The sequence below is a fragment of the Hydra vulgaris genome, chromosome 03 (genome assembly GCF_038396675.1).
Source record: "Hydra vulgaris chromosome 03, alternate assembly HydraT2T_AEP".
NCBI lineage: Eukaryota > Metazoa > Cnidaria > Hydrozoa > Anthoathecata > Hydridae > Hydra > Hydra vulgaris.
The window spans coordinates 42,252,747-42,264,445 of record NC_088922.1 but is presented as its reverse complement, the minus strand read 5'-3'; the positions used below and the strand labels follow the sequence as shown (position 1 = coordinate 42,264,445).

Here is an 11,699-nt window from a genome sequence, read left to right as displayed (position 1 = left end):
TTGTTCTTTACATTATAAACACTTTATATATATTATAAACACTTAAATTTATGAATATAAAATTTCAATTGCCAAAGGGACGAGCATATGCGAAATATTTCCTAAAATAAATATCTTGCAAATGTGAGTCGAACACTTTACCACTACCCTACTACTGCATTGGTCCTAAATCCTAAACACACTTTTATATTGCTCGCAATCAAAAAAGTAAAAGCAAGTACATTCATATAAAGATGTTTTATTAACATCAAATGCATAACAAAATTATTTATTAAAAAACCACAAAGTCGTTTTTAGTTACAAAATGTGGTCGAATTTCCCTGGATTTCAGTTTGGTCAAAATATATTTATGACGAGCTTCTCTGCCATATACTTGGTGACTAGCCTCTGTAACTAATTTGACATCGCGTTCTCTGCTCTGTCCATGAGAAGGAAATTCAAGTAAGTTCGGAACTTCTTTAGTTGCAATTAGTGTACCGATTTGGTCATCCTTCAACTATATTGTTGATGCCGGTTCACTGCTTTTTTTAAAGTCAATTAATTCTGTCCAAGAAGTTGCTTAAAAGTTTATGTCAACATTAGCAATATTTGTAACACGGCATTCTTTATCTTTACTTGTCCTGAGTTTTTTAATGACTAGTAACGCCTGTTCCCTTATGTTAGAATCTTCATCTCTAAGCATACAATATAAAAAGTTCTCAGGCAATAGACAATATGAATTTTTTTTTAGATTTTTAAAACAAATATTCTGTATTTCCTCATCTTGCTTTCTTATCTGTTCTGTCATTTTAAAGAATATACTCGGAGAATCTATAAATTTAGAAGACCTTTTGATAAGAAAACAAATTTATGCATACACTTGTACAATAAAATTCACAAGCCTTACATGCTCTAGACTTGGTGCTTCAGTACGAGTATACAAAGCCATGATTCGAATTGCTAAAGTCAACTATCTTGCGTTGTTTAGTGGACCAATTTTTCTTCTAAAAAATATGGGATTAACAACTTAAATCATTAATTACTTCAATGGGAATATTTAGTATCTCCACTGGAGTATCAATTTTGGTAAACTTCACTTGTGGGTTAAGATGGAAATCTATAGAAACTTGCTTTCCAATAGGTCCTGAAAATTTATTTGGACACTTCGAACTGCCATCAACTATTTTGAATACTTTTCGAAATGGAAGTTCATTGTGATGCAAAGTACATCCGATAAGGTGTATTTTTCTTTCTAATTTCTTTTCTAAACATGCAACAACTCCAGTTTTGAAACCTGTGTTGACATTTGTATTATCAAGAAGAAGAGCTTGTACTGAATTTAAACTATCATACTCTTTCAGAACATTATATACAACTTCACTTTGAAGTAAACCAGTTGCACCATTTGATGGAAGATTTTTATGAGAGAGATATGAACCATTTTTAAAACTATTTTCATTAGTAAAAGTTAAATGATGTTCTTTTTCAGTAACTCTCGACAAGCAAGTTTCTCCATTTTCAATGACATCCTTAAACTGAAGAACATTTTTATCATCTTTACCATCAACACCCAAACACACCAAGTTACTTAAATTATTATCATGCTGATCACCATATCTTGACATTATTTTCTTCTTCTCTCTATAAAACAACTCAAAGTATTATATTTAGCAAAATATCATATTAAATGGTTTGTAAATAAGCATTTATATAAACTAATAAATAAAGAGATATATTTATATTTGTCTAACTTATATAATGAAATAGTTTTTACCTCTCAATTTTGCTTCGATCTACAACTTGATTCAAATCTCCATGTTTAATGATTACATAATCTAGAAGTAGAGCATTCGCTAGTGCAGCTGCAGCACGAGATGAGACATCATTATTACAAATAAGAAACTATGAAATAAATAAACAAAACTGAAAAAGCAAAGTATATTATCTATATGTGATCCCTTAACATTCTATATTCACCCTCTCCTCTCCTACTGGGGATGAACAATGAACTTATGATTTTTTTTTCATACTTTTAATATAGTATGTTTAAGAAATTCTCATCTAAACTCAATATGTATGAAAATTTTATATACCCGACAGCCTCCATTGCAAATCTATCAAGTTTAATTAAATTATATTGAGAACTTTTTAATGGATTATATTCTTCCTCAGAATCATTTACCTGTAAAAATATTTAGTATTTAAAATATAAAAAAAACCATATATCTCAAGCAGCACACTTTGTAGGGCCAACATTTAAAAAATGTTGAAATCGTTGAAACAAAGCTGTTTTAGCGTTGCCCCAGTGTGCTGTTTGCAATATATATATATATATATATATATATATATATATATATATATATATATATATATATATATATATATATATATATATATATATATATAAATTAGATAAAACGCATTTAATTTTTTTCTTATATTCTATTATTATAGTCAGGAACCTTCCTGATAAACTTACAGATGGTGACACAATTTATTTAAGAAAAAAATTAGATAAGTGTTGTTACTAATTTACTATTGCTCTGTTCTTTAAGAACATTGAGTACTCATTTGTAGGTTATTATAACATATATATATATATATATATATATATATATATATATATATATATATATATATATATATATATATTTATATTTTTTTGTTAAGTGATTTTCTACTACTAATATAATTGCTCTGTTCTTTTAAGAACATTGAACACTCTATTGTGTAGAATACTTTTTAAAGTTGTTTAAATATATATATATATATATATATATATATATATATATATATATATATATATATATATATATATATATATATATACAAATATACATATATATGCTACCAAAACATCTGGATCAGATGCTGAAACTTCAGATATGTGACCAGAATCAATCAATGAGTTATGAGCATAAGGCATTTTAACATGATCTATAAGCTCTACTTGACCTAACCTTTCCGGAGTAAATGTACCAGATTTTAAATTAGCCTTTCCTAGCTGATAAATACCTTTTGGACCAATCTTGTTTCTCTGGTCACAAATATATGCCCTGTCTTCAGAAGGGACCTTAAATATAATTTTTTAAAATAATCAACTACTTCAGTTTAATTGAAGTGAAATCAAAGTATAATAAAAAATTCTTAGTACAATAATTTCAGATTAAAACAACAAATATCAGCTGAAGGTATTTCTGATGGGAGGCCTCCGTATTTTAAACTATTTTCCAAACGAGTTTTCCTGGATTTGCTCTTAGGCATTTTTTCTATAAATTGTTTTGCTATTAATAAATTGTAATTTAAAAATCTAAAAACAACAAAACAATGCGCAATGCGCATGCCCACTTTGAAAAAAAAATCAAAAAATGGCGGTTTTCCTCGAAAATAGATTAAGTCTAAATAAATGTACATTTTTGTGAACCAGCCATTTTCCAGGCATTATTAGCAAGAACATGTTATACATTTTATTATTATTTTTTGATAATCTATTTACTCCAGGGTTACTATAGTTCTGATTCCAAAATCACTCCACCCTAATGGGCATTCAGACAAAAAAAAGTCATGAAAGAAGTAATAAAAAGCATGCCGATAGTGTTAGTTTGTATAAGAATCAGTTGCCATTCTATCCTTTATTTAGTAAACATCGACCCAAGAATAAGCTTCAAAAAATCTTGTAAAAGATACAAATCAATTAAGAACAGTATTATTCCAAAACAGTTCGTGTTTATTAAGTGATGTAAGTCTTGCAAGCTTTCAGAAAACAGATGATAGCTATGTTATACAAGATGAAGTCACAAATGCAGAAATTAACTGGGTTTTACGAATTATATCCCTCCATGAATCTTTTATGTCCTGTACTAATATAGGAGAAACATTTCAATAAATGTTTCCTGACAGTGAAATAATAGCTAAGCAGTACAAGCTTGGAAAGACAAAGATTGTCTATAACATAACTCATGGTATTGTCACCTACTTCCATGATGTTCTTCTGCAAAATATTTTTAATGTAATTTTTTGTGCATAATGTTTGACAAGACACTTAATGGAGTAATACAGTAAAGCCAAATGGATATATGTGTGTGCTTTTGGGATTAAGAGAAACATAAAGCTATTACTCGTTGCTTTTCATCTGCTTTTTTGTGACATACAACTGCTAATAAACTGAAAGACAGCTTTAATGCAGTGATTGGGGACATGTTATAACCAAAATTAATTCAAGTTTCTATGGATGGACCCAGTGTGAGCCGGAAATATTTTGATGCTTTAGAAGAAAGTAATTGTGCTAAATTTGATATTCAGTTAATAAGTATTGGATCATATAGCCTCCATGTAGTTTATCAGGCATTTCAGAAGGGACACAAAGAAGCTGTTTGGAAAGTTAATTCAGCATTAAGTTCTTTATATAGACTTTTAAAAATAGTCCTGCTCGCAGAACAGATATTTATCAATAAATGGTGGTAAAGTAAAATTTCCTTTAAAATTTTGTGTAATGCGGTGGGTAGAGAATACCGCAGTTGAAGAGAGAGCTCTTGAAATTTTAAATAATGTGAAAACTTATCTAGAAAGGTCAAGACTTCCGATGACTATTACTGCACAGAATGTTATTGAAACTATAACAGATCCTCTAATCAAAGCTAAAATCAGTTGTTTTTTTCAAATCTGTTGCCAATTTAGTAAAATAATTTCTTAGGCAATTTCCAAGTCATTTAGTTTCTTTCCTTTATGATGAGTTATTTCATCTGATTTCATGCTTCACGGAAAGATTTATTAAACAAGAAGTTTTCACAAATGCAGACACATTACAAAAGTTGTGGAAGATAGATCTGCATAATGGAAAACGCAATTGGAGAGACGTGGTAATCGGTGTTGGAGTTGTATTATTGTTACTAAGATTATTGGTAATCAAAGAAAATTAAACTTCGAGAAGTGCATTGGCTTTTTAATTGCTGTAGTCACTAAATTAAAAGAGCGTTCTCCACTTAAACACAAGACTACTAGGCATCAATCATCTTTTTCACAAATGGTTATCATAAGGCCACCTGACAAAGCAAAGATGCGTTTTGATTCTTTTGCATCATTTCTACATGAATCTGGGCTGATAAAATTGGTTCTAGCTTATCAAGCTATGAGCCAATATGCTCGCCAATTTGGCCTCATTTTAAATGGAAAGTTAGAAATTAGACTTTGTATTTTTATATTTAATTTTTGTAATTGAATTTTTGGTTAAAATATAAAGCTAAGAGTATAAATCGATATTTTGTTATATATATTTGGTGATTATTATATTATCATATTATTATAAATTGTATATTTCTTAATTCATGCGGTTATTGAAATAAACTGTTAAAAATAAACAGATTTTGTTTTTATTTTCATATAACATTAATCCAAACGTTAAGGGGGTGGTTATGCTTCTACTTCCCATATATATTCTATTGTAAGTAATTTTTCTAAGATTATTGAAAATGTTGATAAAATAGAGATTTGTAAGAGGTTGGTAGTTATATATATCTTAACTTTGTATCTTTTTTTGTAGATCTTGATTACCCTGGCTATTTTTAACGGACCAGGAAACACTTGTTGTATTTCGGATGTAAATTATAAATTTACATCTAAAATGCATCAAGTTTTGGTTATACAATTTTTATAAACTTTTACCAATTATTTAACTGACAAGTTTTAACTTATATAAATAAAGGTGACGGATGCGTTCTTATGTTAAAATAAGTTGCAATATTTTATCAGGCATGACCTCAGTATTTTTGATGCCAATAAAGAGATTTTAAAAATTGAAATTTTAACCGACAAAACACAAATTATTGTTCTAGGTTATATTATCCATTTTGTAAAAATTTTTAAACATTTTTATGGAAAGACGGTTTAAAAAGCTTAACCACAAAAAAAAAGTTATTATCTTTAGGTTAACCACAAAAAGAAAGTAAATATTATTAAAAAAAGTAATTATAAATTCTAACTCACTTAATAACCCTAGAATGACCAAAGGTTTGCATAAATCATCAAGGAGGAAACTAAAACTTTATGAAAATATTTAAAACATTAAAAAATTAGAAAAAATTACTCGAAAAAACAAAAAAACACGAAATTTGGTTTATTATGAGAAGAAGTTGGAAAAAAACGCAAACAGTTGGAAACACACAAAAAAATTGTTTGAAAAGAGATAAAACAAACAATTGGTAAAAATAAATGTGCAAACAATAGTTTGCTACAAAAACTCTTAACTGATGGGAAAATGATTAATAATAAAGAAGCTTTAGTTATAAAGCTCAACAACTTTTTTCATGATATTTGACCAACGTTGACTGATAAAATTCCAACAAACACCACAAAATTTGAATCCTTTAAGGATTTAACTTATATTTATGAAAAATTTAATTTGAACATAAGTGATGTGCAAAACACTTTCAAAAGTCTGAAAAAAAGTAAGATTTACTGGTATTGATAAAATAAAAGTCACAAGCCCGATACCGTAATATGCTGGACTTTTTACTGCTAAAACGATAAAACGCTCATGCAATATTCGATCGACAGTTTGTAACCCGACTCACATATCAACTGAATAAACTAAGAATTCTGCAAGTTGTTTAAAAATCAAAAATTTGAACACTTTAATAATCAACACCTTAAATCACAAGAACAAACACTTAACTTTTTTTTTTTTTTTGCCGTTTAATAATATATACAGTTTCGAAGCATATAAATAAAAATAAATATTGGCGGGGTAAGAAGAAGACTTATTTAGTCTTATCACCGACCACCATTCTCACGTATTTACAAAAACCGTAATATTTAAAATCTATAGTTAACAAACTATTTATAAAAAAAAAAAAAAAAAAAAAAAATACTAAAGTAAAATAACAATTCGTTGTCATTTAAAGAAAAATTTAAAGAATCAAAATTTAAGGAAAGAGTGAGATCAAGCGAATAAGAAAAGATAATTAAGATATTATCATTTGCTTAAATCTTTAAAATTTAAACTAAGATTTAAAAATAAAAAGTAAATAAAGTAATATACACCATAGAAATAACATAAATTAGTATACTTCTTAGAAATAACGTAAATAAAGTAGCAATCGCCGTAGAGGTAAATCCATAATTAAGGTAATGATAGAATAAAAAAAAATTGTTAATGCACTCAGTGACATAATTTTTGTATTAATTATTTTTTGTATTTGAGTTTTCATTCAAAATCGGAAATATTAAAATCCATAAGTAAGAATTTTAATTTCAGATTTATATAGGAAAACTAAGGTTGAATTTGACAAAAAAAATTTTTCTTTTGGTATGTTTAAAGGTAATTGTTTTATTGTTAATGTTTTGGTTAACACGGTTATAGCAGTCCTGTATAAAAAATTATTAGTTAATTTTATCTTCCTCTATTTAACTTTTATTGACTTTATTGATTTTATTGACACAATAAACACTTCTTATCTAAATTTATTATACTTAACTACATTTACTTAATTTTATTTAATATTTGATATGTATATATTATTATTATTATTATTATTATTGTTGTTGTTATTATTATTATTATTATTATTATTATTATTATTATTATTATTATTATTAATATATTATTGTAATTACATGGTTGTAAATTTTAAGGAAAATAAATATCTTGTTGTTGTTGTTGCTCTTGTTGTTGTTGTTGTTGTTGTTGTTGTTGTAGTTGTTGTTGTTGTTGTTGTTGTTGTTGTTGTTGTTGTTGTTGTTGTTGTTGTTGTTGTCGTCGTTGTTGTCATGTACATTATCCGCAGAATATTTAAAATTTTATTCTTGACTAACTTTATTTGGCTTTTCCAATTTAAATGCTCATCAAAAATTATTCCAAGTATTTGCCATTGGAAAACTCTTTATTTTAGTATTGTTAATTGTTAGGTCTGGTGGAAAGTTTAAGTGGAAGGTTTTCAGATTTAGATGGTTTACAGGCGCGGCTCCAAGGGGTGGTCATTGTGGCCATGGCCACATAGTTTAAAGTTGGATTGATTTATTAGAAAACTTATTTAATGTTTATCAAAGATCTCTCAGAACTTTTGGAATTAATTATGGAAATATTTTTGAATATATGTTATTGAAAACGAATATAAACAATTTTAAGACTTGCGTGTCATTTTTCGTCTAAGTGGTTGTTGATAAACTACGTCACGCTAAATTTAAATTTTAAAACTTTGCGGTAAATATCGCTATATTATTTCAAATATCTCTGCAAAAGAGAGTCAGTAATACTTTGTGTGAATAAACAATAAACATTGTGTGTCAATAAACTCTACGTGACGTACTTTATGGATGATCTTTATCGGCTTATGGCCATAGAGATAAAATTTAACATCAGCCAAATCAGCTTTGGATTTTATTGCTAAAGGAATATCCCTCAAAATTTAATTGTGTCTGCCGTAATTTACGGAATTTGGCCATAGAGATACCTCCCATGACCACAACGGTTCCTATTACTCGTTACAGACGTTTTATTCTATCAATGCTCTCAAATAAATAATAAGATATAGATCTTTCAACCGTGAAAATAAAACTTTTAACGTGTCCTATTTAAGAAAATGTTCTGTTAAATAGAAGCTAACAAATTAGGGTTTTTTATTCACTACCGTGAGATCATCAATAGCATTGTTTTCCATACTTCTTTAGAAACTAAGATAACGTGACTTTAGTTACTTGGTTTTTTAAATATAATAAAATGTGAATCCATATTTAACTAAAGAATAGAAACAATAGAAACAAGGCATTGCCCTAATGCGTTAAATTACAAAACTAGACTGGTTAAAGAGCTTTTGTAGATAAATTTAATGTTTCCAAGAATACAGGATTCTTACCAATTTAATACAGATATGATGAATTTTGTACCATTAACTAAAAGAAATCTTGGTTATACAGCATTAAGGTATTTTTTGTTTGTTTTGAGCTTTATAAAAGTTTTATTCAATTAAAACAATATCACAAATTGGACCTAGATGTTAGATCTATGTTAGATTTTAACTTTATTTATTGCTGTTTAACTAATTATTAACACATTTTACAATAGATTTATATTCTTGATAATGTGTATGAAATTGAATTATTTATTCAACATACTAATAACCTATAAAAGTGATTTAGTTTTTTAATAAGAAACTATGATATATACTAAAATGTAATCATAATAATAATGAAAAAATTATTGTAGTTGTACTCTTTTTTTTTTTTGTTATTAATATATTTACATTTTAGTATATTATACTTATTATTTTCAATATACTTTTCTGTTTGTCTCAGGTCTAGTAAAGATAGAAGTTTGTCTTTATAGCTCAGTATCTTTGATTTTAAATGATAGTATGCATACTTCAAAAATTCTAAGATTACTGACGTCAATTGAGTTATTTGAAAACACAAATTTTTCATAAGGCATGATTAATTTTGGAGTTATTTTAATCAACATAGATCTGAATATTCTTAGCTCTCTAATTTGTTTTTATTGCTATTTCGTTTAAATGCTCAGGGGCCGTATTCTCATCTCTCCCTTAAGCTTAACGGAGCGTTAGTCAAAAAGTTCTTTTAAATTACATTAATAAAAAATTTATTTAAAATTATAATTTTTTAAACATAAATATTTTATTTTGGTATAAGTTTTATTTTAACGAATTTATATAAATTTTCGTCATTTCTTTACTTAGAAATATTGTAATGAAATTTCAGACAAAAGCTCCGTTAAGCTTAACGGAGAGATGAGTATACAGCCCCTGACCGTTTTTCAACAGTTAATGATAATTTGATTTCTGAAATTCTTTTAAAAGCAGCGTATTTAAATTGCTTTGATAAAATAATTTCATCTTTCATTTGCCTAATAGCATTATCTAATGTTATAAAGCAACTTATTGAATATATCTATCTATCCGGAAATTGGTTTTAAAAAGTATCATTAGTATTAAAAGTATCAAGTATTTTTTAATAAAAGCCTCGTATCCAAAAATAAAATTTTCCAATAAATATTTTGTGGTGCAATTTAGATAAAACAAAAAACAAAAGTGTTTTATGTTTTAAGCTGAGTCATTTTGTGACACTGGTTAAAGATCTTCCCAAAAAACGACCAACTGTTGTTATGTGCGATACAAGTTTACTTAGTATCAAAAAAATAAAAGTTTCTAAACTTTGTTTTCCGCCTACAGATAAAAAAATACAAAAAGCAATTCAGTCTAAATTATTCTTTCCTACTGTTTCTAAAAACACTTCAGATATAGATAAGTCTGGTACTTGTAATAAAACAGTTAAAACTGAAGTAATTATCTCAAAAGACGCCAACAACAGTGATGAAAACACTCTAACGTTTCTAATGTTTCAATAAAGATAACCTTTGCCAAGATTGACTCGATTGTTTAGAATAGCTTCGCATTAGCAGAATATTGTCAAACAAACACGTAGTAAATAGATTTCAATTACAGGTAAAAAGTGAAATATCTGTTTACAAGTCGACTCCTCATATATGAAATTTTTTTACCTATAGTGCTTTTTAATATTTTACCTGTAATGATTTTAAAAATGCATATGTTTTTGAACTACTCATATGTTTAGAGAGTTTATTTCTAACGAGAGATATCACAATCAAGTTTTTTTTTTCCAAACAGAAAATTATTTCTACTGGGTAGGATTGAAATATGAAAGTCAATGCATATAATACGAATGATCCCTGAGACCTGTCTTTGATTCCTTATATACAGATAAAACCAAAAGTTAAGTAAGTTATCTTAAATAGGTAGAGGGGGATATTTAATCTACTATCCACCCCTTCTTCCTCCACTAGCCAATATTGAATTGTATTAGGTAATTTTAAATATAGTCGGCAAATTTTGACATTTTAAAGTCGGCAAACGTAAAGAATTGAGGACCTTTTTTTTTTGTCGTTTGCGGCACTTTACCCCCCCTCCCCCCATCACTCATTTAAAAAAAAATTATTTCTTTTCGCTGTCCGCAAACTCAGATTTGGCCACACAGTTACAAATTCCTGGATCCGCGCCTGGTTTAGCAAACAAAATATATTTAGTTTTATTAGTATTCAATGAAAGTTTATTTGCTATAAATCACTCATTAAGATATATCAGTTCTGTATTTGCATAATGAAAAAAATTTTTTAGATTTGAATCTGAAAAGAAAACATTAAAGTCATCAGCAAAAATAATACAATTAAGTACTTTTGAGAACAAATAAAAATCATTTATATAAATTAAAAACAGCAAAGGTCTAAGTATTGATCCTTGCGGAACACCGCAACTTATTGATTCAAATCGTGTACATGTATTATATGGTATTCCTTGTTTACGAATTTCTAAATTGTTTACGATTTAAAAATTTTCTTGATTTTCTAAAAATGTTCTCAAACAAAGCTCAAGTTAAGCAATTCGGAGCACACAAAGTCAATGGTCACCGGCCAATAAACCCATATTTCAATTTCTGATACAATGCACCTTCTATTAAGATATGTTTAACAATTATGATTTGGGTTGTCATAACTGCAAACGATTGTGCTTGTTTATACTCTTCAACAAGATGAGACTGTCAATGTGAAATTATGCCCGGCCACGGGGAAAAAGTTAATCACATGTTCTTGGCCATGTCTTGACAATTTTTTCCTGATGAAAACTTTCCATCAGAAAAAAATTGTCAAACAAACTTTTCATCAAAAAAATTTTTTTGATGAAAAGTTTGTCTGCATT

At 27.5% G+C, this 11,699-nt stretch overlaps 1 protein-coding gene across 1 annotated transcript; it reads right to left on the bottom strand.

Annotated features, from left to right (window-relative positions):
* Positions 1–218: 218 nt before the first annotated feature.
* On the bottom strand, positions 219–2,273 carry LOC136078167 (uncharacterized). The gene is made up of 2 exons (XM_065793272.1): positions 1,754–2,273; positions 219–1,620 (listed from the first exon to the last, which is right to left on the bottom strand). The coding sequence occupies exon 2, from the start codon at positions 1,602–1,604 to the stop codon at positions 999–1,001; it is 606 nt and encodes a 201-aa protein (XP_065649344.1). The 5' UTR covers positions 1,605–1,620; positions 1,754–2,273; the 3' UTR covers positions 219–998.
* Between the last annotated feature and the right edge of the window lie 9,426 nt (positions 2,274–11,699).